The sequence below is a fragment of the Chelonia mydas genome, chromosome 10 (assembly GCF_015237465.2).
Source record: "Chelonia mydas isolate rCheMyd1 chromosome 10, rCheMyd1.pri.v2, whole genome shotgun sequence".
Classification (NCBI taxonomy): Eukaryota; Metazoa; Chordata; order Testudines; family Cheloniidae; genus Chelonia; species Chelonia mydas.
In genome coordinates this window covers 65,032,602-65,052,262 of record NC_051250.2, presented here as the reverse complement: position 1 = coordinate 65,052,262, position 19,661 = coordinate 65,032,602, and the positions used below count along the sequence as shown (strand labels likewise).

The 19,661-nt window shown below is 39.5% G+C and overlaps 1 protein-coding gene across 16 annotated transcripts in view; it reads left to right on the top strand.

Annotated features, from left to right (window-relative positions):
* The window catches only part of USP8 (ubiquitin specific peptidase 8), a 45,257-nt gene extending 25,625 nt beyond the window's left edge, over positions 1–19,632 (top strand). For 5 of the 16 annotated variants that reach the window (XM_043523971.1, XM_037910964.2, XM_007066818.4 and 2 more), the window contains 15 exons: positions 848–905; positions 2,312–2,471; positions 3,034–3,196; positions 5,328–5,472; positions 5,660–5,889; positions 7,587–8,165; positions 9,948–10,022; positions 10,744–10,824; positions 11,207–11,469; positions 12,314–12,526; positions 13,287–13,497; positions 15,112–15,348; positions 15,914–16,056; positions 16,493–16,625; positions 16,963–17,897. In XM_043523971.1, the coding sequence (XP_043379906.1) occupies positions 848–905; positions 2,312–2,471; positions 3,034–3,196; positions 5,328–5,472; positions 5,660–5,889; positions 7,587–8,165; positions 9,948–10,022; positions 10,744–10,824; positions 11,207–11,469; positions 12,314–12,526; positions 13,287–13,497; positions 15,112–15,348; positions 15,914–16,056; positions 16,493–16,625; positions 16,963–17,148 (2,877 nt within the window). In that variant the 3' untranslated portion in view covers positions 17,149–17,897. Of the gene's footprint in view, positions 1–847; positions 906–2,311; positions 2,472–3,033; positions 3,197–5,327; positions 5,473–5,659; positions 5,890–7,586; positions 8,166–9,947; positions 10,023–10,743; positions 10,825–11,206; positions 11,470–12,313; positions 12,527–13,286; positions 13,498–15,111; positions 15,349–15,913; positions 16,057–16,492; positions 16,626–16,962; positions 17,898–17,998 lie in introns of those variants that run through there. The other 11 variants (XM_043523973.1, XM_027829085.3, XM_043523972.1 and 8 more) reach the window with 5 other exon arrangements.
* Positions 19,633–19,661: the final 29 nt, after the last annotated feature.

The window sequence follows — 19,661 nt, the reverse complement described above, 5'->3', positions numbered from 1 at the left end:
AACTCTTAAAGCTCAACAGAATAATAGACTTCAATTCTTCTGTAAAGCTCCATTTTTTTCCTTAAATTAAAATTTGTTATTCATTAGTATACAACACTTGTACCTTCGTGTACTATGAGGTTTAGTGGTAACAAAATTGAGCAAGTTCAAGTGAAAGCTGTGTTCTGTCCTTTAAGTCCTCTTAAAGGCAGGGCTGGCTCTCCACCTGGCTGATGATGACACCATCAAATGGCTGGGCACATTGTGCATATGCAGAGAGAGAGAGAGAGTCTGGATAAATGCATGAGTGGACATTGTTTTTGCTGCTCTGTCTAGCTATTACAAGCTTTCATGAAGAATTCCTTTGCTTTATCATTGTATGTCAGATTGTTATTTAAACACAGTGAATGGAATTGTATCCCTAGCTTTGTGCATGGAAATGATCCTCCATGTTGCAGATCTTATGCTTCTTGTTTGAGAGGGTGCTGGCAATCTATGGACAAAATTCAGTTGGGCCAGGGATCTGTGATTGGAGTGGGCAAAAGTAGTGTCCCAGGGAGTCATGCATCATTTCTCTCACCTGCCTTCCTCCCCCAAAAATCACCCAGCAGCAACTCCACCTAACAAGCACTGCAGTCCTAGGCTGTGTTACATCTTCCAGAGCTCCCCTCTGTTACGGACAAGTGCCCTCTCATCCTCTTTCTTGGGACTTCTGGACGTCTGACAGCAGATCTTTGTAGAGATTTCCCTCTAATGGGTACCTTCCTGTTATATTCATGTTTTGCGAGTCAAGGTCACGTGCTGAACTTGTTACTTTATATTAGAAAATAAAAACAGCAACTTCTAACGCTTTTGTACAATAATACAGATCAATGGTGAGAAGAAGTGTTCAGTGGAAAGAAAAGATCAATTTGACAGATTGAGTGGTAAGTGATGCAGTGTTTCACTGGAAAAGTCTTCATTGTTTAACAGGAAAAAAGCTTCATACAATTCAGTTAAACAGTGAGAGTAACTACTAACATTGGAACAACTTACATAGGGACATGGTGGATTTTCCATTATTGGCCATTTTTAAATTGTGATTGGATATTTTTCTAAAAGACAGTCTCCAGACATTATTTTTGGGAAGTTTTATGGCCTGTTTTATGCAGAAGGTCAGACTAGACCAGAGGTTCTCAAACTGGGGGAATTTCTTTGGGAGGAGGCGCGGAGCGGCGGCTACTGTCCGAGAGAGAGCCCAGCTCTAAAGGCAGCACCGCCGCCACAGCAGAGACATAAGGATGGCAGGGTATGGTATTACCACCTTTACTTCTGTGCTGCTGGCGGCGGCACTGCCTTCACAGCCAGCCAGCAGCCTCCACTCTGCCTTCATAGCTGCGTGACCATATATGTAACTTGTGTAACGGGAGAGAGGGACGTAAACAACCACAGACACAAAAAAGGAGGGCGTGGTCAAATAGGACTAGACAATCACAGTGATCCCTTGTGGCTTTGGATTCTCTGATAGCCTCCCCCCCATTATGATTTCCTCTCTTTAAAATCAAAATTAGTGCACCATCTTAATTTAGCAATGTACTTGTTAATTATGACACTTCAGTATATCAGTTGAGCCTCCCTAGTCTGCTTTTTTGTTAAAATTACGTTTGACACTGAGGTTTTTTTATGACTTCTCTGCTCACTTCCCCATGACTTTCATAAAAGTTGTCCTCAATTTATGTGTCATCAGGTGATTTGGTAGTGGTTGCTTTTAGGAATTACTGAATTTTGATCATTACACAATAATTCACAATGTAGTTATTTCAAATGTAAACTGAACCAACAGTGGCATGGTCAAACAAGACAAAAAAAAAAAAAACAGTCACCAGCTACAACTGGTGTGAAATATTCAAGGCATGTTTCTAAGAGACTTTTGTAAGAAAATTTTGATTTAAATAAAAGGACCCTTTTCCCCAGGCTCCATCTCTACGCTGTACAAACGTGAAATTCTTCTCTTGAATTCTCCTTCAACCTATAAACCAGTGCAGACTACTGTGACAATATTGATCATTTTAAGCTTATGGTTTTTAAATATTGTATAAAATCAAAGAATAGCTACTGACTGTTACAATGGAAGCCAAGAGCTGTAGATATTCATGTCAGATGTCCCACCTTCACGATTTTGGGGGCAGAATTTCACATGGGAGATGGGCCTCAATGTTCAAATTCAGTTTTTCCTGAAACTATATTATTCCATGGTCTTATTTATTTGCAAACAAGAGTCTTGACCTCTCCCGTGAGATGTGATCACAAGTGATTTCAGTTTCTCTTTGTAATATATTTTTGCATATAATAGCTTCTGTATCTCAAGGAGCAATCACTGCTGAGAAACTGTTTCCAATGATGATGGACAAAAACATCGAATTGCTCATAATGGATGCTCGAAGCTTGCAAGATTATCAGGAATCTTGTATTCCAAATTCCATCAGTGTTCCAGAAGAGGCTATCAGTCCTGGGTATGGAATAACCTTTATGTGGTAGAATCTTGTGACTATGCACTGATATTAATGAACTCTTATCGATTTGGGTAGAGAAATAAAATATATTTCTCTGGTTTACTTACTATATTCCATTTTAGACTGACTGAAAACCATTTCCTCATATAAGAGTTATGAGCAACTTGTTAAAACGCAGTAAGCTTGTGCTTTCAGTTTCAGAAAGTAACTGGCGTGAGTGAATGAATGAGTTGTGAACATTTGTCCAATTTAAGCTTCCAGGTGCACTATGAACAGTGCACCTAGAACACTATTAAGCGCAGTAAGCTTGTGCTTTCAGTTTCCGAAAGTAACTGGCGTGAGTGAATGAATGAGTTGTGAACATTTGTCCATTTTAAGCTTCTAGGTGCACTATGAACAGTGCACCTAGAACACTATGAACAGTTCTAGGTTCCCTGTTTCTTTGATATATGTATTGCATATAACCATACCTTTATCATCTATACACAGTCTAAATAATGTTTTTAGGCATTCTTGGACAAAATGTGGTGTTTGTACTCAAACACATTTTCCTGTATTCCAGAGTCACTGCTAATTGGATTGAAGCTAAACTCCCAGATAGTTCTAAAGATCCGTGGAAGAAGAGGGGACATGTTGATTATGTTGTATTGCTTGACTGGTTTAGTTCTGCAAGAGACTTGCAGCTAGGAACAACTCTACAGAGCCTGAAAGATGCACTTTTTAAGGTACACAAGTTTGGTATTTTATATTTGTCTAACTTCATTATCCTGGTTGATGAGAAGTGGGTTTTAAGTAGCTGTAATTCTAAAGTGAAGGGAAAACAGATAAAACATTCTGGGTAAACACCTTAGCATCTCTTCCTCTGGTTTTCAATGAGAGTGCCTGGTTTTGATACCACAAATGTGTGTCTCTTACATTTTTCACTTGCTTCCTCTTTCTGGTTGAGGACAGCATAGCTAACTGTACGGGGTGGGTAAAAGTGATAAATGTTGTGAACCATCTCTTTAAAAATCCTTATCTGCCTGACCTACAGATCATTTGGGGAAGTGGCTGTCCTTGTATTAGTACATGGGTGGGCAAACTTTTTGGCCCGAGGGCCACATCTGGGAATAGAAATTGTATGGCGGGCCATGAATGCTCACAAACTAGGGGGTTGGATTGCAGGAGTGGGTGAGGGCTCTGGTTGGGGGGGGTGGGCTCTGGGGTGGGGCCAGAAATGAGGAGTTCAGGGTGTGGAGGGGCTCCAGGCTGGGGTGGGGGAGTGGGATGCGGGAGGGAGGGCTCCGGCTGGGGGGGTGGGCTCTGGGGTGGAGCTGGGGATGTGGAGTTTGGGGTGTAGGAGGGTGCTCCGGGCTGGGACCAAGGGGTTCAGAGGGCAGGAGGGGGATAAGGGATGGGGCAGTGGGTTGGGGTGCAGGGAGAGGCTCAAGGGTGCAGGTTCCAGGTGGTGCTTACCTCAAGCGGCTCCCAGAAGCAGCAGCATGTCCCCCCTCTGGCTCCTATGTGGGGGCACGGCCAGGCAGCTCTACACACTGCCCTGTCCACAGGCACCCCCCCCCCAGCTCCCATTGGCTGCGGTCCTGGCCAATAGGAGCTGTGGGGGTGGCGCTTGGGGCAGCGTGCAGAGCAGAGCCCCCTGGCTGCCTCTATGTATAGGAGACAGAGGGGGGACATGCCGCTGCTTCCGGGAGCCCCATGGAGTGGCTCCCGACCCTAGGCCCCAGTTGGAGTGCCAGAGCACTGAAGTGGGGCAAGACCCAGACCTTGCTCCCCAGTGGGAGCTCGAGGGCCGGATCAAAATGGCTAGCGGGCCGGATCCAGCCCCCGGGCCGTAGTTTGTCCACCCCTGTATTAGTATGTCAAGGACATGTTCAGTCAGTCGCTCTCCTCTCTCTTGCTAAGCCATAATACATCATTCCTTGGAGCTCTGGGAAGTGGCCCACTACCAAATGTCTAATGAGGCAATCCGTGGCGGCCAGAATGGAGGTAAATCTCTGTGAGCCAGAAGCCTCCAAGATTGGAGGACTTGGGAGAAAGTGAGAAGCCCCCCATCAACACTCACGGCCATCTTCTCTGGTTCTGTTTACTGGGGGAGCGCGGATTAGATTGGCCTGAGTTTCAGCTATAGTAAGAGTTTAGAAATTGAACAGTTCTATTTTAAAATTGTTCAATGGTGAAAGATAAAATTGATAGAATTTACATACTACAATTGTAAGTGTTCCCCTCTCTGCTTTCTTGAAATAGATTGAGATTGTAAAAGGACTCTTGCGCACACAACATTTTCTATCACCTAAAGCTGCAAAGTTAGAAGGACTGAGAATTAGTGCTGGCATAGCCTGTTTTCTATATATATTGCTACACACATTTGTGAACACCACAAAGCTCTCTGGTCATACTAATGAGCTGAGGACAGGGTGGCAGTCTCAAGTCTGAAATTCTGGGCTTTTGTTTGTTGATGGCAGTTTTTTAAAATGTTAAAGCTAATACACTTATTCACAGAACAAAGTTAATCCATGAGAGGCATTAGCAAGCATATGGTTACTATAAATGGCATACTTTCAGAATTCGAGGGTTGCTGCTAATAGTAGTAAGTATTTATACTATGGTGGTGCCTAAAAGCTTCAGTTGGGATTAGAGCCCCATTGTGCTGGGTGCTGTACAAACATAGGAGGGAGAATCCTTTCCCTAAAGGGTTTGCAATCTAAATAATAACTAATTAACTGACTGATTGTCAATCTGAACAATAGCCTGTCTGCTAAAATGTAACAGGCAGGCATGTACATTTCTTCAGCATAATTTGAGTTGTAATTTAGAGGCTTACTTTCAGAATGTCTGTCTCACTTTAACTTTTTCCAGTGGGAAAGTAAGACTATACTACGGAGTGAGCCTTTAGTCTTGGAAGGAGGTTATGAGACCTGGCTTCTTTGCTATCCCCAACACACAACAAATGCCAAAGTAACTCTACCCCCACGTGGCAAGAGTGAAGTAGTGTCTGTCTCTTGTAAGTATAAGGAAGACATTTTAAATACATTTAAAAGAATAAATAAGCAATCTAAGATTATATACAGTAATTTAAATATATATTAAACTTAATAGCCTGCTCCTGCTCTTCATAGATTAGATTAGGATGCTAATTACATACATAATTTGGTTTTTTTTAAAAAGCACTATATTTCTGTGGTTTTCAGTGGATTTTACTTATCCCTCTCTGGAAGAGCCAGCTCCTCCTCCACAACCTGTTGTCCATATAAAGCCCACTCCAGTAGAAGTGACTGAGAATGATGAAATGGAAAATAATCAAGAGGGGAGGACAGGATCACATAACACAACAAATCCAAGTGCACCACTTGCTGCTATCCCTCAAACTGACAGTTCACCTGTAGTGCACCCAGTATATGCTGTGATAAATGTCCCACAGGTAAGATACATTCTTTCTTGTTTAAACTTTCATTCAAAAGAAAACTTCTGTGTAGCTCTGTATTGTCCATGTTAATTATATTTTATTAAAAGGAGACCTGCAAATGGGAAAAGTCTAGTTTTACTGTTTCCTTGCAGCTTTCTGCATTTGATTGAGCATTGCTGACTTAATACAATTAAATTCCCAATTACTCTGATCACACAGCATGTGGTGAACTTTAGCATTTTGGTTCACATCAGGGTATGGCTTACCTCTTAGTTATCTCAAATCTCAGTTTCCCACTCGTCATGCCTCTTGAGCCTGTCTTTCCAGGCTATTAAGGTGTTTTAGTGGTCTGTGTGCCTTGGTCTTCTAACCGAAGCAAGAATGTTCCCCATATGGAGAATCAAAAATAAAAAGCACTGATTTGCTCTTCTCACTGCAGGGACTCCACAAGGTTCTTCGCTTTCCTCGGGTCACAGACCTTTCTCCTTGTTTGGCAGGAGCTTACAGCAGTCCTGTTCCCCCTTCATCACAGGAGCAATAGCTTCCTCCTCTTGGCAATGTAGTTGATGCATAAGGGGAAACTGGGTCTTCCCTCTAATTTAGACTTCAACCCAGGAACCCTAAACCAAGAAATGGCTCTCACTTTTTCTTATCCCTAGACTTCTTTCTATACATTGCCTAGGGTCTTCCCTAGGCTGCCATGAAAAGACTCCTAGGACACTCTGCTCTTCCCTTAGTCTCTCACTGGTCTGAGCCACAGGTAGCTCTCACAGACCTGCTCCCCCACTCAGTCACATGCTCTGTCAGAAGAAAGGGAAGAATATGCCCAAGTCAGAGCTTGGGCTTAACCCCCTTAAAGGTCCAGCTCACCTTGTGACCATTTGAGAACTAGAGTTGAGTTCTAATAATAATCAGTTTTAACTCTACTACCTTCAAAGTCCTGTACAAACTGTTAATACTCACCTAATATCCTGGTTTTATTAATGAGTAAACTGAAACAAGCATGGTGTGTGATTTGCCTGAGACCACTCAAGATTCTTAACACTGAGTTCTCCGCTCTAGTCCTGTTCCCCAACTACTAAACAACATTGCCTTCTGGTTTCTGGTGGAATATGCAGGTCAAGAAGAATTATACAAAACCATTTAAAAATCAAATGAATGACCAAACAAAATGGATGACACAACAGTCTGCTTGCTTCCGTCATGTTTGTTTTATCTGGCAGAAGTAGACTTTTTTTAAGTTGTCTTTCAGTATTGCCCTTTCACATATCTTTTCTTAAACAATTTTTTTTAACATTGAAGAAACATTATTATTTTCATTTCTATTCAGGGCTTTCTACTGAAAGTTTAATTATTATAAATCTATAGCGTAGCAGCCAAGATGTTAAAAGTGAGGAGTACAAATCTGAGGTGTTTTTTTGTTTCCCCTTGAAAATGTCTGCTTCAGCCCTCAAGGAATATTAATAAAGGCTAGGAGTAAGTAAACTGAAGTCTGCACAGAACTTTCACTCATAGGTTCCATAAATGGAAGTTTTGAAAAGCAAGATGGCTAAAACAATGTGGTAGGCTTTACTTATACAAGTCCAAAGGCAGTTTAGTTAAAGAAAGCAGTGTTGCTAGAGGATCCTAGTGCTATATGATATTAGGGACTATAACAAATGTTTCTAGTTAACATTTTATTCTCATTTTATACTTCATTTTTATTATTCCAGATTGATCGTACTAAAAAGCCTTCAGCAAAATTTCTTGATGATGTTAATAGTCCAAAATCTGAAGGTACAACTCTTGACAAACATCCTATTCAGAATGGAAGAATGATTCCAGACCGTTCCACAAAGCCACCGTTTGATGCAAAGGCCATGCTGACAGAAGAAGAGAAAAGCCGTATACACGCAGAAACGGCTTCCCTGTTGGAGAAGAGCAAACGGGAAAAAGAATTGCGGGAAAGACAACAAGAGAAACAAAGAGAGAAGCTCAAATTGGAGAAGCAGGAACAGGAAGAAAAGGAGAACCGAGAAAAGCTACAGCAAGCAAAAGAAGAGAGAGAGAGGAGACTGCAGGAAGATCAGGCAATTAGGGAACAAAAGGAAAAGGAAGAACAAGAGAGAGCACGCAAAGAAGTATTAGAAGCAAAAAGACAAAATAAAACTGAACACGAAAACACTGCTGCAAAAAACCCTGAGCTTGATAAAGTATCTGCGGACGAAAGAGAAAAGGGGATTCAAACACCAGAAATGCAGAGGCGTGCGTTAGGAGATACATCTGTGACAGGGGTGTCAGTCTCAAGCAAGGTTAGTAAAGGAGCAGTTCAACAGCCACAAAATGAAAATAGAGTAATCGCTTGGCACAGTTTTGTCAGTGTGTATCAGATTGCTTGCACTGGGAAAATACCAGTGCCGAGGTATTTAACTACAAGTAAATTTTGTTTGGGTTTTGTTTGGGGCCTGACATTTTGATTTAAAACTAGAGGAAAAACTCAAAACAAACCCCAAAGAGGCAGATCCTCATTCCCACTGAAATCCCTGCTGATATAGAGCCAATAGAACTGACTCGTGTTCTGTCTATCCTTTCATCCCCAGCACAGGGGGCATTTCAGAGGCATGGTGGCAATCTACTCTGTTATACCAGTCCTCTGTTGTAACTTGTGCTGGGGAAGGACAGAATCACAGAGCCATAATTGGTACCCAAATGCCCCAGGTTAGACAGAAGTCTTGCAGGAGAGGATAAACATCATAGTATAGTTAACGAGTGTGGGAAGGACAAGTAGTCTATTACCCCCATCCACTGTTTTGTTTGAGAGCAGGTCTGCTCCCCACTCTCATATCTTCTGGCATCATATCTCCTTCCTTTATCCCACTAAAGCCTGAACAAAGTGAACAAGATCAGTCACGTTTACCTGTGACGGGTTGGGTCACAGAGACCCCCTGGGGACTGCCACCTGATGTGCTGAGACTACCTCGGAGCCCGATTTCCCTGGCAGCCTGGGGCTTGGTCTGGAGTCCCAAGTTGGCTGGGGAAATGGGCTCCGAGGTAGTCTCAGCACACCAGGTGGCAGTCCCCAGGGGATTTCTGTGACCCAGCCCGTCACGCTATTATCCTCCTGTGGTCGTAAAATAGAATCGGCTAATCGGAAGATCTGAAGAAATAGTTCACCGCAGGTTAATAGCCATATTTACAGCTTGAAAATGCACCATAAAAAGATGTTGAAATTTTCTCTAACCTTCAGCTCAGGGGAGTGGAATTCATGCCTAACATCAGTGATATTAACGCAAAGGAAGTCTTTAATCTTGCAGAAGCTCCAGAAACTCAGATGAACGAATCAAGTGTCTTTTAATTTTGACATACATTTTGTGCAACTCTAATAACTGTGGGATGTTAGAAGTAAACATTTCTACTTTATAGAGAAATATAAAAAACCCTACTTGTAAACTTTCTATACCATATTAAATGTACGCAATTAGTCCATCAAATCCCTTTTTGTTTATCCTTTTGTCTTTATCAGTATCGTGAAGGTGTGCTAGCAGCTCCATAATTAGACTTGCACCATGATTTTGTCTTAGATGGGACAAGAAGCAATGGGCTTATATTGCAGCAAGGGCGATTTTAGGTTGGACATTAGGAAAAACTTCTTAATTGTCAGGGTAGTTTGGCAATGGAACAGATTGCCTGGGGAGGTTGTGGAATCTCTATCATTGGAGGTTTTTTAAGAGCAGGTTAGACAAACACTTGTCAGGAATGGTCTAGTTATTACATAGTCCTGCCTTGAGTACAGGGGACTGGACTAGATGACTTATTGAGGTTCTTTCCAGTCCTACACGTCTATGATTCTCTATTTCATACTTTGTACGGAATATATCATAATTATATGACAGGAGTGAATATGGGGGTTCCAGGGTGCTGATCTGAGGTACAGAGTGCCACAGTATGTACCTGTTGTAGTCACTGAAACAAACTGAGGTTTACCCAACAATCTTTTACTATAGTATAATTTGCTTTCACAAAGTGCCACTCACTCACTGACACTCAATAATTCCATATGAAAATTGAAAGTCTCTTTTCAAAATTTTTTACAGCATACTGGGGTTAAAGGACAACCAGAAAGTGGAGCTCAAAGAGAGGATACTGAACAAGATACTGAAAGACTTAAAGTAAATACAGCATATCGTATGTAGCTGAAAGAAACCCAGAGCAGATGTCATATCATTGTAAATTTTATATCATGTTAAATTCCACCTCATTTATTTTTAAGATCTTCTCTTTAGGAGGAATCTCTGCAGTGTTCTGCAGCTGTTTGTGTTACTCTACATGCATTTTTCATTTTGTCCTGTAAAAAGGAAAACACATTTAAGACTTTCAAGTGAAAGTACTTTATATCTCCTCTGGGATTAACAAGAGTTTCCTGTCTTTTTATATTTATTTATTTAGTCATCCCACTGTTTTCCTTTTTTTCCTTTTTGTGGTGGAGTTTTTGTTTGATTTTGTGGGGAGGGAGAGAGTCATTCATAAATATTTCCTGAGAACACACAAACACACACATCCCTAAAGTGATTTTGATAATAAAGGAATTGGAGAATCAAATTGTTTTATATGTGCAATTAGATGGGTTTGAATTATTTTGGTGTGTGACAATGAATGTCGTTCATTTAGATCAATTGATGCTGAATAATAGAAACATACTATCAGTTTTCTGCCCTAGACAAAAAAAAATCCAAATTTCTACTTAGAACACTAGTGGTTCTTATTGAATTGTTCTGTATGTAACCTTTTAGCTAGATGGAGAATTTACAGAATACTAAAGACAAACTAGACATGCTGCTCTGCATAACAATAACTTCATGTGCCTTTGTATTTCAATTGTATTATATTTAGTCCCAGCGAGAGCCATTGATGAGAGCACGAAGTGAGGAAATGGGGAGGATAGTACCAGGATTGCCTGCAGGCTGGGCAAAGGTAATTATAATTTCCAAAAATCTAGACAGTTAAGTCACCTATCTGGAATGTGGTAATGGCTTTTATTTGCACATTCATTATAAAATAGATTTGGGTTGACTTTTTTTCCCCTCTTTAAATTTCTCAATGATTGTTCTTATTTTCTAAACTTTAAGATTATTGTTAATGAAATGACTGGAGCTTTGTCAGCAATATTTAATACATACTTTGGGAAGAATTATGCTATTCACTAGATATTGAGATCGAGTCACATTACTGTAATCTGCAATCTCTTCATATTAGAATTTTTCTGGCCAGTGTTTTTAGTAGTTTAATTGTATTAAACAACTAGTCTATTGAGAGATTTTACTCAGTTTTTAAACTTTAATTTTTGTCACCCAAGTTTCTGGATCCAATCACTGGGACCTTTCGTTATTACCATTCACCAACAAATACTGTTCAGATGTATCCCCCGGAAATGGCTCCTTCATCCACCCCTCCATCCACTCCACCAACTCATAAAGGCAAGCCACAGGTGACTACTGAACGAGACAGAGAACACTCCAAATTGAAGCGATCCTACTCTTCGCCAGATATAACCCAAGCCATTCAGGAGGAAGAGAAGAAAAAAATTCCTGTAACTCCTACAATCAGTCGTGAAAATAAGTATGTCTGATAAGTTAAGTCAAAACATCACAGCTGGTACAATATTATAGGGTCTCAAGTTTGCCCACCTGAATTGTATTAACTCTTTCTCATTGGTTTACATGGAATGTTTCTGATAGACTTAAACTACATAGCTGCAAAGCTCAAAGCAGAACACAGTATACAGTAATCTCCATTGAACAGTGATTTCTCCTTGTTTACTAACAATACTAACAATCTCTAAAATAGAGATTTTAGAGTGTTAGTAAATGCTGACTTTTAAATGGCAGCCATTTGTTTGTCTGCGTGCTATTGGGCCTTAGGCTGCTGTTTATTGTGGAATGAAAAGATTTTCCATTTCTAAATTATATTAAGTTTAATTCCTTGACCCCACAGTTTGGAAACGTTGATCTAGTCTATTCCTGTGCATCACTGCAGGCCAGTATTTATATTTTGCTATAGAATCTCCCATGATTCCCTTGTCTAGTCTTGAATACCTTAAATGATGGCATTTTATGGCTTCCTCAGGGAGGATACTGTATTTCCTAGTGATGAGGGTGGGTCTGTTGATATTCTATGTGCTTTGAGCATACGGCTCTTCGTCTCCAGCCAAGGACAGCTATCTCTTCAGGGCTAGTCAACACTACTTGGTTGGAGAAGTCTGTTAAATGACATGAGGCACACTGTTTAACTCCAAGGGCTAAAACTCACTGCCTTCTCAGAGCTCCCAACTTGTTCTGACTTACGATATGAGGGAAGGATATGGTGCCCACATGCAGAACAGAACGTTATGATAGGCCATAAGGCAAGTGTAGTAATAAGAATAGAAAACTCCAGTTTGCTAACAACAGTTTCTTCCTTACAGACCTTTATGTTACACTAAAGCTGAAATCTCAAGGCTCTCTGCACCACAGATTCGTAATCTCAACCCTGTGTTTGGGGGATTGGGACCAGCTCTCACAGGGCTTCGTAATTTAGGGAACACTTGCTATATGAACTCCATATTGCAGTGTCTGTGCAATGCACCACTTCTGGCTGATTATTTCAATAGAAATTTGTATCAAGATGACATTAACAGGTAATAAATATTCTTATTCTATCTTGGATTATTTTAATTAATCCATGGCCGAATTCAGAATGTATATTTACCACTGTTACTATTTTTCGTTCAAAACATGTAAAATGGGGCCATTATGTTTTTAAAACCTCAGTCATATTAAAAGTAACAGATGTTAGAGTATACATTTGTGAGGGTATTTTGAACGTTTGGATATGGGATAGCATGCTTTGCCAGGGAAACTCTTTATATTGCACCCACCATCTCGGTGCCTGGGCATATTGCAGAGATTAAAAAGAGAAAGTCTTGCTAACAGTTGGTACAAATCAGAGAAGTGGAAAATCACTGCATCTACCTCCAATGAGCTCTCTGGCTGTGGAATTAAACAGCAAAATATCAAAGTAAATAGAAGTTTTAACTGCTTCAACCTGGTGTACTTAAACTGTATCACATAAAAAGAAAAGGAGGACTTGTGGCACCTTAGAGACTAACAAATTTATTTGAGCATAAGCTTTCATGAGCTACACCTCACTTCATCGGATGCCCAAATACCTTTGTTAGTCTCTAAGGTGCCACAAGTACTCCTCGTTCCATTTGTCTGTGTGTGTGTAAAGTTAAACATATGCATGAGGGTTTGCAGGATCAAGACATAAGTGATTGTCTAATCTTGGGAAAACTTACTTCATCTTCACACAATCATGGATTAAAAAAAGAGAAATTAATACTTTGTCTTGTTTTAATGGCTTAATATAATACTCAGTATTTCTATTTAACTGTGTAGGTTAAACCTCTTGGGGCATAAAGGCGAAGTGGCAGAAGAGTTTGGCATCATAATGAAAGCATTGTGGACAGGACAATACCGATATGTCAGTCCAAAAGATTTTAAAATTACAATTGGGAAGATCAATGACCAATTTGCAGGATACAGTCAGCAAGACTCCCAAGAATTGCTCTTGTTTTTAATGGATGGACTGCATGAAGACCTAAATAAAGTAAGTAATCTCCTGCTGATAAATCACACATCTCAGTCAGATTGTAGAACAGAAATATAAAATGTTTACTTGAGTTTAGTGGCAGAAGTTTTGTGCTGTTATGAAGATGGAAATAAGTGGTACAATGTAAGGACCTGATTGAAAAATGTCTATGTATGCAGTTGCATACCTACTTTGTGCACACAGGGCTCAAATTCTCTGCTGTGCTGAATTTACACTTGACTCAGGGGTGGGTGTATGTGTACGTGTGGTTTGTTTGTTTTTTCCTCAAAGCCACCTTTCCCATCCCCTGATCTTGGGCTGCCCAAGCTGTGTCCCGCCACACCTCCTGTATAGAGCATATGGGACAGGTGGTGTAGAGTCAGCTATGCTAGCTTTGCGCTACTAAGAACTTCCTTGTATCGGGGGGAATCCTGAGCTGTTCTGTTAGGGGTAGCTTTTTGGCTGCTTCAGGGCAAAGTAGCTGGAGGAGAAGCCAAGAATTGAGCCTAAAGATACCGCAATTGAGAGGTTAAATGGGTAATTAGACACACAAATGGCCATTTAGATGTGCAATTTGCACATTGTTATCTATGTGTAGCATGAGCCCATTTTTAATTTTAAGAAGAGTGTTTCCATGATTTCAAAATGGTGATCTCTCCACAGGCCTTATTTGATTAAAGCAAAGTCCTTTGAAAAATTTTGTCTTTTCTCACACTTAAAAAGGATATTGTTTAAGATAATTATGGACCATTATCTTTTTTTTTATCCTTACACTTGCTTTTTTCCTGAGTTAAACCTATAATAAAGCCAGCAATACAGTAATATGTATTCAGATGTTTCTTCGTTTTAAAGGGTTGTCTTCAGTCTGTCTTTTTTCCTTATTTTTACCACCCATTTTATGGCCCATTAGGAAGTAAGTAAATTGCAGCATAATACTTGTTCCTTTGTGTGTCTAGTGATGTTTATACATTCTCCATATCATGATCATCAGTTAAACTACTTTACCTCATTTTATTATTTTAAATTAATATATCTGTTTTCAGAATTTTGTTGTTGTATTTAAATCTGTATGTCTCCCACACCACACCCCACACAGATATTGGAGGCATAACTTGCCAGAAAGGCAAGACATTTTCATGCAATAAATAGTGGCTTTGGGGGGAAAAGGTGACTTGTTGCTCCCAACTGGATTCCATCACAGTTGATATTCACAAATGGGGATGGTGTGAATCTTTTTAAAGTATATAAACCGGAGTGTTTCAAATATATTATCTGTACGGCAAATGATTTGTGCAAGAAGCCTTCAGTAAACTCCTGAAATACAGGTTGTTAACTATCTAAATCAACTTGTGCTAATAGTGAAGCATGTGCTGCCATTGCTTATGGGATGTTTTATAGATGGCAGTAAAATGAGGTGTGAAATCCTAACAATAGTGTTTATCCTGTGCATCTGTAGGAAGTACTAAAGAGGACCGCACGGAAATATGATTAGATAACAATTATGTAGCTTGTTGACATGTTTAAAAATTTTTGCATAGTGTATAAAACCTTATCATACAACTTCACATCTTTATACTTACATATAAAATGATGCTATATGCTGATAAGATATTTTAATTTTATAATATACAGGCTGACAATAGGAAGAGGTATAAGGAAGAAAATAATGATCATATTGATGACTTCAAAGCAGCAGATCTAGCCTGGCACAAACACAAGCAGCTCAATGAATCTATTGTTGTGGCACTTTTTCAAGGCCAGTTCAAATCCACAGTGCAATGTCTTACGTGTTACAAAAAGTCCCGAACATTTGAGGCTTTCATGTATTTGTCATTGCCACTTGCACCCACTAGTAAATGTACACTACAGGTAAGTTAGTAATAGAGAGAGAATATGTGCTTTTACTGCAATAAAATAATTACTCTTCAGGTGTTTTGTATGGTCCTACTTTTGCTTTAGCCTTTTTGGTTGGGGGTATGTCAATATGGCCAGTGTAACTTGCTCTAGGATGAACCATGCTAAATATGGTTGTCTTTGTTTTTTAATCCTCCCCAAATTAAAAAAATTAAAAAAAAAATCAGTTAATCATTTTTACGTATATGACTACACTGACAGATGTAGGTGCCTTTTGTGCTACTGTAGTTTAAACAACTTTTTTGTAGTAACTAAACTCTTTATTGCAGGTCATAGTAGGATACTTGCTTTTTTTTTTTTTTTTTTTTAACGAAAGCAGTAACTTCATTTAGAAACATAACTACTATCTATGGAGTAAAAGTTATTTTTGTGAATAGATTCATGAACTAAAGTCTCCTAATTATTCTTATGAAACACGGTGCACATGTAGCTCCTGTACAATAGCAGACAAATGTTTGAGCTACATCTTTATTTTTATAAACACCAGGCTTTTAAGTGTGTTTTCTATGTTTTGTCCTAGGAATGTCTTAGATTATTCTCCAAAGAGGAGAAACTTACAGATAACAACAGATTTTACTGTAGCCATTGCAAAACACGAAGGGATTCTTTGAAAAAATTAGAGATTTGGAAATTGCCACCAGTTCTTCTGGTGCACTTGAAACGGTAAGTTGTGAAGATGTATCTATAAATACAGTTAACTTCGCCTTAATGGAGGCTTTAGGAGTAGTAAAGAAATAGACATTTTTTTAAAAATACAGAATGTTATACAAACAGTCTGAGCCCATGGATAGCAAGAATTTCCATCTAGTTGTCATCTGCTTCCTATTTTCATAGGCCCCCATCCTGGAAACACTCATATGAGTTGCCCCATTGAGTTCAGTATGTAAAGTTACACACACATGTAAGTTTTTGCAGTAGTGCAGCCTTAAATTGTAAGGTAGCCCTGACACACTGCTTAGCTGTGAAATTTACTGTTCGTTCTTATTTAGCTCAGATCCCAGTTAAAATTAGTGAGTAAGAAATAATTACAAACATGGACTCAACTCAGAACATCTCTTGAACCATTGCTCTGGCTAGTGCTGATTTGTGCTCTCTCTAGATTCTCGTATGATGGAAGGTGGAAGCAAAAGCTACAGACATCTGTAGATTTCCCTTTGGAAAGTCTTGACCTGTCACACTATGTTATTGGTCCAAAGAGTAATTTGAAGAGATACAATCTATTTTCAGTATCGGTAAGTAACCACAGCCAACTTTAAAACTTAGCTGTACATCCATCTTGTTTAAAAACCGTTTATCTATATGTCCAGTATTAAAAGGTCACTTTGAGTCACGTGGGTTTCTAGGCCTCCTGCCTGGATACAAATTAGAAAAAAAGGAGAGTGAGTCTGATATTTACTGCAGTGGGATTTCATGTTGGTCAAAATATGGCATTCAAGTTTATTATTCTAGCTAAAGGCAGAAGTGGTAGCAAAGCACAGATTGGTTAAATCATGAATCAGGCTCTAAGGAAGGCTCTTGCCAAAAAGAAGTATCGTTTTAATCTCTCTTCACATTTTCTCCCCACCACAGAATCATTATGGAGGGTTGGATGGAGGGCACTACACAGCGTACTGCAGAAATGCTACAAAACAGCGCTGGTATAAGTTTGATGATCATGAAGTATCTGATATCTCAGCATCCTGTGTGAAGTCCTCAGCTGCATATATTCTCTTTTACACTTCTTTTGAACTGCGTGCAGCAGATGTAGCCACATAAAGTGTTTGGAGTGAAGAAAATTGGTTCTCTTTATAAATGTACAACACAGGTATTGAACTGCATATTAATATGCAAAACAGGAACAAATATATAGTCAGTTAGGGAAAGGTTGCAGCAGCTTTTCTGCAACAGGATCTTTCTGGTTGTGCTATTGTTTAAGACAGAAGACTGATTGATAATGCTTTTGGTAATAGCAACTTCTATGAAACCATAACAACAAGCATACTTAAGTTGCAGCTTATTTCAAAACTATATTTTTAGTCTGCTCCAAAATGAAATTCTAGCTTAATTAGCAAGTAGGTTTAAATGTCCTAAAAAATCCCACAGCATACCTTGATTTGTCTTCTTTTCTATCACTGTTATGGCCTTTTCACATTTCTAACCTTAAGCTTAATTCTACTGTGAATACTCTAGAATGATGGAAACAGTTAGGAATGTAAGTGTACATATTGATTGCATACTTGCACATCAGAGCTATGTATATAATAAAATGTGGTCCTTTTGTGAAAATCTCTAGAACTCAGAGGATTGCTTTTATTTGCCAGTTCTAAATAACTGCAATGCTTTAATTCTTATAGGTGTAGAAAAAGCAGAGCTGTATTTTTCTGTTAGCCTTTGTGAATATTTCTGCATTTAAAATTCATTTTAAAGAAATGAGATTTTCTTTAATTTTTTAATACAAGATTTAATGTACACATGCTTTAAGAATATTAACAAATGATTTAAAATACACTATCCTGTTAAATGTTTGTTTGGGGGATTTGGTGGTTTTTTTGTACATCTACAAAATTTGATTCAGTGAAAATCCCTGTGGGATTATACATTGCAACATTTTGTACCTCTTCCACAGAGTTCAGACGGCTCCACCTGGAAGGACAACCATCGGCTAGGAGTGAATTAGTGTAGGAGCTATTTTGGTTCAGTTCTACACATTTCCGTTATCTGGCAACAGTTCATAGTTTCCACTCCTGACTTGCATTGGTCCTTGGAAGACTCAGGCCTCTGCAGTGAGCTTTTATCAGTGTGTCACTCTGGTTTGTTTAAGGGCAGGTTTCACTCTTGTCCAAAAGTTAGGGAACCGTAGCACGTGAACTCATCCCAGAAGCGAACACAGCAGCACCGTACTAGGGAGTACCACACTCTTAAAGTGACTTACCTGTTGATGAGGTGATAAAAACTTCAAAAAGAGTAAGGGATAAATTGGTGCCCTGGTCAACATTGCCTTTCTCAGTAAAAATGGTGGCAATGACTAAGGCTGTTTGAGAGTGAACCAGGGAAACACAATTTTACAGATGCTAAAGTACTGTCTACACTGCATTTGGCAAGCTGAACTCTGCATTCTGCAGGTGCATATGTGAAGTTAGTCATGAAAAAATGTTAAGGCAATGTTAAATCAAGCACCAAAAACCCAGGCAATGCAGAATTAAGGTTGAAAACTGACTTAATTGTGCCTTCGCCCTGGGTACAATTTCATAACGTATAAAAGATCACCTGCATAAGATCATCACTGAGGGTTCTTTTGCTGAATCCAGCATAGGAGAGCTTCTTCAGTCAGCATTAGCAAAGGGTGATTGCCCTAAGGAGAGGCAGTTAGTGTTTTCCTCCAGCCCAGCTAATTAAGCTTTAATTGCTTGTTTCTCCTGTTTGATGCTGTTCTGACAGGGCACAAGCACAGACCTGGCATGAACGCTATCTATCCTGCCCTAATGCTGAGACAGCCTCCAATTACTTAACTTTGCTCCAAGATGCAACATTTGAAGAATAAATCCTCCTTCTAAGCTCTTAGCAGAATAACGGAAGTCTTGAGGCAAACAGGGACCCAGAGTAGAGAGAAGGGCTTTGTTTCAGTTGGTCAGATGCTACCCTAGTCATGCTTCTGCCTCTCACTTGATGCAAATTGGATGCCGGATGCCACCCTGTCACAGGCGCTACTGTGCGCTTTAATTTTATACAGTGCTGAGATATTACACTGACGGTGGGCTGTGTGAACGCCATATGTTCTGCTGCAACTTAAATTATTCCAGCACCATGAAATACCCTTCATTTCATGCCTTCCTACCCGCTCCAGAAGATTTTTCCACCTCGCAAGGTATAAGCATTAATGGAATATGAATTCAATGAAAATTACCTCAATTATCTCTGTAGAATATGAAATAGTGAGAATACTAGGGGACCATGGTGATCTGTACACAAAGACAGCAACTATGCTAGAGAGCGATAGTGTGTGACTTCCATACAATTTCTTTGCATTGTGTTTAAAGGCACATTCTCAATAACAGATGCCTCTGTCAAACTCACATACTTGCTCCCACTGTACTAGTCTGCAAGTGTTGGTATTTCACCTGACATGACCCCAGAGAGACTGAAATCTTATCTATCATGACAATGTCTTCCATATTTAACTTCTGTGCTATTAAACCTCTGAATAAGCATATTAATAGCAAAACCCAGTAATAATAATAAATAAATATTCACATTTTAAAATGTTCATAGTCAGGCTTCATCATTTACAA